Raw genomic sequence first — 5769 nt, 5'->3', positions numbered from 1 at the left:
CAGGGCAGGAAGGGCAGGGCAGGGAAGGGAAGGGAAGGGAAGGGAAGAAAATGGGGGAGACCGCGCAAAAGGCCAGAGAGAGGGCAAAAGAGCGAGGCCCCCAGGCGTGGGGCGTGTGCGCAGAGCTGCGCTCCAGGGAGGGCTGCACAGTGCCCCCGGGGCTGGGGAGGCACAGCCTGCGTGTAGCTGAGGATGCTGCTGGCCAGCTCTGATGGCAACGAGGAGGAGGAGGAGGCCACTTTCCGCGCTGAGGGCGGGTGGCCCAGTGGAGCTGCGGCTGTGCCATCCCTGGCAGTGTCCCAGGCCGAAGCGGGGGTCTTGGAGCAGGCTCGCTGCTGGAGAGGCGCCGGCTGAAGCCCTGTTGTTCATGGGCTTCGGGAGCTGCTTCGGGCGTGCCCCCGGCACGCCGAAGGCCGGAGAAGTGGAGGGAACGTGCCCGGGGAGCGGGGCTGCGCCGCAGGCAGGAGGAGATGCCGGGAGCTTTCCAGCACGCTCAGCTGCCTGCCGGGGAAGAGCGTCGCCTCCTCCACGCCTTCTGCAGCCTGGAGCACAGCTGCCGAAAGCTGAAGCGCGAGCGTGGCCTTGGTGCTTGCAGGATCTGCACCGTCTGAATCGCCAGCGACGAGACCGACTCGCAGGGGTCGTTTGCCAAGCCTCGCAGGACTGAGAGAACAGAGAAGGAGAGGCGAGGTGACGGCCCTGTACCCGCAGAGCGCCCGGCTCCCCGCAGACATTGCCCCCAGCTCTCCGCACAGCCAGGAGGGAGCAGGGGACAGGCTCCTGCCATCCCCCTCCCTGGCTCACCTTGGCAGATGTCCTGGCTCTTGCTCTGGTGCTGATCCAGCAGGTGCCTCCCCACGAGCCCTGGGGACACACGGCCTGTCAGCGCCCCCGGCTGCTCCCCGGGGCGCAACACGAAGGCACAGGGACGGGGGACCCCAGGCTCGCGGCTCACCAGTGAACCTCACAGCCTCCCGCCGCAGGGGCTCCTGCAGGCTCTGCAGGTAGGGCAGGCTCTGGGCCAGGTACTCCTCTGCTGCGCTGCTCCTCCGGGCCAGCTGCAGAGGGAAGGGCGCGGGCTCAGCGCAGGGCGGCCCCGGCCCTGGCCCCGGCCCCGGGTGCAGAACTGTGCGTACCAGGCACTCGCTGATCTTCCAGCTCTGCAGCGTCTCGGCCAGGTGCGCCAGCTGCCTCCAGCGCAGGAAGCGCGCGACACCAAGGAGGGCTTCCCGGGAGGCCTGCAGAACAGCTGAGATGGCAGCAGAGCCTGGGCAGAAGACCCTGCTCCCCCCCCCGCAGCCCCTCCACAGGGAGGGGGCCTCAGTGGAGCCTAACGCTGCCAGCAGCTGCAGCACCCCTGGTACTCGGGGGCCCCCAAGGCAGGGCAGGGCAGGGCAGGGCAGTCAGCATCGCCCTCCCCCAAGGAGCAAAATGCCCACCTCGGCCACGCTCTCGTCCTGGTCGTGCAGGTGGAGGGACAGCGGGAGCAGGCTCCTGTGTGCCACCTGCTGCAGCTTCTCTTGGCTGCCCTCCACAAAGCCCAGCGTGTCGAGGAAGAGGCGAATAGAGAGAAGCCGCACCATACTTGAGTCCTGGGGAGGGTGAGAGGGGGACGTCGGTCCCGCTGGGGGCAAAGTCCCCGAGCCCCCAAAAGCGCTGCAAAACGAGCCTGCCCAAGGGCTCGCGGCGCCCAGGGCTGGGAAGCGGGCAGGGAGAGCCCCCAGCGGGCTGTCCCAGGGACGCAGCCATGGGGACTCAGCCTTACGTCGCCAAAGAGGGCTGGGAGCTTGCCGGCCAGCTCCAGAGCCGCGAGGCTGAGCGTCCTCCCCTCCAGGAGCCGCAGCATGGTGCTGAGCACGGGCAGAGCGACAGCGCGGGTGTCGCTGTCTGCAGCCTGCAGCTGCTCCGTGATGCTCGGCAGCAGGACGAGCGTTTGCCTCGCCTGTGTGAACAAAACACCTTCCTTTGGGGAAAGCAAGGACTGCCCCCTGGGCGAAAACACTCTCCCAGCCCGCCCAAGGCCCCTTCCCCTCCCCGCTGCCTGGCAAGGTGCCGAGCCACAAGAGCCCGGGGCCAGCCCAGCCCAAGCCGCGGCACTCGTGGCGTTGCCGGCTGCCCCCGCTCACCGTGGCCGGCCTCTCGGTGAGCCCCAGGATCGCCCTGAGCACCAGGCTCTGCATGCCCAGGCACGGGCTCCGCAGGTAGCTGGCAAAGAGGCTCACGACGCAGTCCAGCTCGTCGCCGAGCTCTGTGCACTCCAGCAGCTGAAAAGGACGTGGGGCGCAGTGCCGGCTCAGCAGCAAGAATGCCAGGGCAGGAATGCCAGGGCACGGCCAAGCCTGGCCCCGAGGCAGCAGGGCTTGTGCAGAGCCCCACGTGGGCTCGCTGCTCCTGCTGCCCCTGCTCACCTTGCTGAGGATGACCATGGCCACCGTCTGCCAGGAGGAGGCCTCCGTGCGGAGCAGCTCAACCAGCTGGTGGATGATGGTGGCGCGCAGGCTCCTGGGCAACTCCTTCATTTCCCTGGCAGGGAGAACGGCAAGCAGGCGCCGTCAGCCCCGAGCCGGGCGGGCCCAGCTCTCCTGGCTTTGCAGCGCTCTCTTTTGCCACCAGCCCAGCGGCCACGGGCACCCATGCTGTGGCAGCACTTCCTCCGAGAAGCCCCTGTCACCTCCAGGGCTGGGATGGTGCTGACGAGGGGCTCTCACCTGGCCACCACCTGCACGCCCCAGAGGTGGCTCTCGGCGCTGAGAAGCGCGGCCCAGCCGCCCTGCGCCTCGATGGCCAGCACCTGGCTCCCCAGGCCCACGCTGCGGAGCAGCGCTTTCAGGGCCTGCACCGTGGACCTGCAGGCAGAGAAGGGCCCGGGTCACGCCGGGAGCCCCAGCCCTGGGCTCCTCTGAGCAGCAGGGGCCGGGGATGTGGCACCTGACGGGAGTGAGCAGGTCCTGCCGGTGCTTCTCCCAGAAGACCTGCACCTCCTGCAGCTTCAGCTCCGTGGTGAAGGACACTTGGAAGAGGAGGGCCAGGAAGAGCTGGGGGAAAATGGCCTTCGCCTCCCCCCGGCTGGTAGGCAGCAGGAGGATCTCGTGGAGGGGCCTTGCTGCCTGCAGGAAGCACCCGGAGGCGGAGGCGTGGGCAGGGAGGGACAGAGGAGGACGCAGCCCCCCAGGCTGGTGCCCCAGGGTGCGGAGAAGGCTGGCAGGGGCCAGGGGAGGGGAGCGGGGCCCCTGCCCCTGCCCCTGCCCCTGCCCCTGCCCCTGCCCCTGCCCCTGCCCCTGCCCCTGCCCCTGCCCCTGCCCCTGCCCCTGCCCCTGCCCCTGCCCCTGCCCGACGGAGATGCAGACGGGCAAGCGAGGAACTCACGGCCAGGGCCAGGATGCGCGGGTGGTCCTTGGTGGAGGTGGATGTCTTGCAGCCAGACTGGTTCATGAGGATGCGGAGCAGCTCGCGCAGCACCCTCTCTGTGGCTGGGGGCTCAGACACCATCGCCCTCCACATGGTGACGGCGACGCTGCGGGACCCCCGGGCTGTCAGCAGGGCCGCCCCCGGCCCGGCTGACGGCTTTGGGGGTGTGCGAGAGGAGCCCTGCTGGGCCCCGTACCTGGTGCAGGTCAGCGAGCACTGCAGCAGGCTGGCAACCGTCTCCCTGGGGCGCTTGCTGGCCAGCAGCAGCAGGGCCCTGTCCAGGCTCTGAAGGGCCAGCGCGGCTCTGACGGACGGCAGGCTTCTGTAGATGGCCCACACGATGTGGAGCACCTGCCGGTGGGACACGGCTGAGACTGGGCCGGCACCAGGGCAGGAACAGAGCCCCGAGGAGCTCTGGAGGCTGGAGCCGTGGCCGTGGCCGGGGGTGCTGGCGGGCACCCACCTGTCCCGAATGGAAGTCGGTCTCTGCCGCCAGCACGTCCACCATGTGGGCAGCCAGCTCGGTGCTGTGGGGACTCGGGGCTCTCATGCTCTGCACGGCGGCGAGGAAGACGCCCAGGCGTTCCGAGGGCTGCAGGTACTTCATGAAGATCTGTGGGAGGAAGGGCAGCACGTCAGCCACCGCGAGGGCTGCGACGGCCCCGCTCAGCCCTGCTGCTCCCAGCGCCCCAGGAGAGCTGGGAGCAGGGGCTGGGCGACGGCTGGGGTGCGGCCGCGTGCGGGCCCCGTGGGGACCGGGCTTTGTCGGGGACAGCGCCGGTCCTCTTGCTGCCGTCGCAGGGCCGGGCTCTCCTCCGGGGCTCAGGGCTCAGGGCTCAGGGCTCGGGGCTGGCGCTTCTCACCATGAACATCCTGTTGCTGTTGCTGTCTTCGGAGAGCCGCAAGGACAGCCGAGCTCGCCAGCTCTGCCAGCCCTGCGGCTGCTCGGCATCCTGGTCGCACAGCCTTGTGCCTGGAGAAAAGCGGACACAGTGTCTGTCGGTGGGGGGGCCTGGGGAGCTGGCAGTGGCAGCCGGGGGCTCGGGCACAAGCCTCCCTGGCAGGAAGGGGCCATGCCAGAGCAGAGCCGGAGGCAGCGCGGCCAGGGAGGGCCCGGGCTCTCGCGCTCAGGGCAGGGGGAAGGGCTCGTCAGCCCGCGGCAAGGCAGCCGGGCTCGCTCGCTCGCTCGCTCGGGTCTCTCCTGCTGAGGAGAGGGGCCCAGGCGGCCTGGTGCTGGCCTGGCTGTGCCCGTGTCTGGAGGGACCCGGCCCGACGCGGCTCCGCTCACTTCTTTGCTGTGCGACGAAGAGGCAGAGGTGGCGCACAGCCTTGGCTGCCTCGTGGCTTTTTCCCTCGCTCTCGCAGGTGCAGCACAGGAGGAGGTACCCCACCAGCCTCCCCAGGAAGGCGAAGCGGTGCTTCTCGGGGTGATGATGCCTCAGCACTGTGGCTCCTGCAAAGCAGGAGCTGACCTGGGGAGAGAGGCAGCGCGGGAGCATGGCTGAGCGGGGCGGCAGGGCCCCAGCCCCAGCCCCGGCTCTGCGCAAGCCTGGAGCTGGGGAGAGCCGCGGCCGGGGAGCGAGGCCGGGGGCGCCGGGGCTGCCTGCAGCAGGAGCTCCCTACCTGGGGCAAGGAGCAGGTGTTGAGGAAGGCGGCCAGCCCGGCGATCCGCGCCATGGCCCTCTCCTCCACGGCCTCCGGCTGCTGCTGGGTGAAGGGCAGCAGGAGCTGGGGGGAGAAAAGCTGCTGGTGTGCCCGCAGCACGGGGCACTGCTCCTTGCCGTCATCCCCCCGCTGCGCTGGCCAGGCGGGTGGCCGTGTCCCCGTCCTGCTGAAGCCCAGCCTTTGCCCAGCCCCACCTTCAAGATGTTCTGCAGCTCCAGGAAGCCGCAGGCGCCGGCGCTGCTCACCAGCGCCTGCAGCAGGCTGTCCAGGGCTTCCACGGTCTGCAAAGAGGAGGACAGGGCTCGGGGCGCCCGAACACGGAGCAGTGGCATCCCCAGAGCCCAGCCCGTGCATACCCTGACGTAGAGAGACGTGTCCATGTCTGTCCCGTCCTCGTGGCCAGGGAGGTGGAAGACCCCGCGGAAGCAGGCGCGCAGGAGGCCGTTGGTCATGGCCGGCGGCAGCAGCCGCGCTGTGCTGCAAGGGGAGGGGGTCAGAGGTGTGGAACGCCCCCTGTGCGGCACCCTGTGCCCCACTCGGGGCCCCTGGCCGGGAGTGGCGGCCAAGCCCGCGCTGGCCCAGGTACCTCATGGCGGCGATGGCGAGCATGGCTTTCTGCCGCACCTCCGTGTCCAGGCGATCGCTGGGCTCCTCCTGCAGCAGCGCCTGCAGGGCACAGCGCGATGGATGGCACAG

General features: G+C 70.1%; 1 protein-coding gene across 1 annotated transcript; it reads right to left on the bottom strand.

The window, feature by feature from the left end:
- Positions 1-5529, bottom strand: LOC137862620 (maestro heat-like repeat family member 5). The gene is made up of 17 exons (XM_068694855.1): positions 5430-5529; positions 5268-5354; positions 5032-5136; positions 4697-4880; positions 4272-4381; positions 3872-4021; positions 3605-3759; positions 3367-3514; positions 2929-3107; positions 2709-2846; positions 2409-2523; positions 2127-2264; positions 1766-1942; positions 1440-1592; positions 956-1238; positions 805-864; positions 1-663 (listed from the first exon to the last, which is right to left on the bottom strand). The coding sequence occupies exons 1-17, from the start codon at positions 5523-5525 to the stop codon at positions 494-496; spliced, it is 2448 nt and encodes an 815-aa protein (XP_068550956.1). The 5' UTR covers positions 5526-5529; the 3' UTR covers positions 1-493.
- Between the last annotated feature and the right edge of the window lie 240 nt (positions 5530-5769).

Source organism: Anas acuta, chromosome 11 (genome assembly GCF_963932015.1).
Source record: "Anas acuta chromosome 11, bAnaAcu1.1, whole genome shotgun sequence".
Classification (NCBI taxonomy): domain Eukaryota; kingdom Metazoa; phylum Chordata; class Aves; order Anseriformes; family Anatidae; genus Anas; species Anas acuta.
The sequence above is the reverse complement of the archived record's forward strand: the minus strand, read 5'-3'. Positions and strand labels throughout refer to the sequence as shown.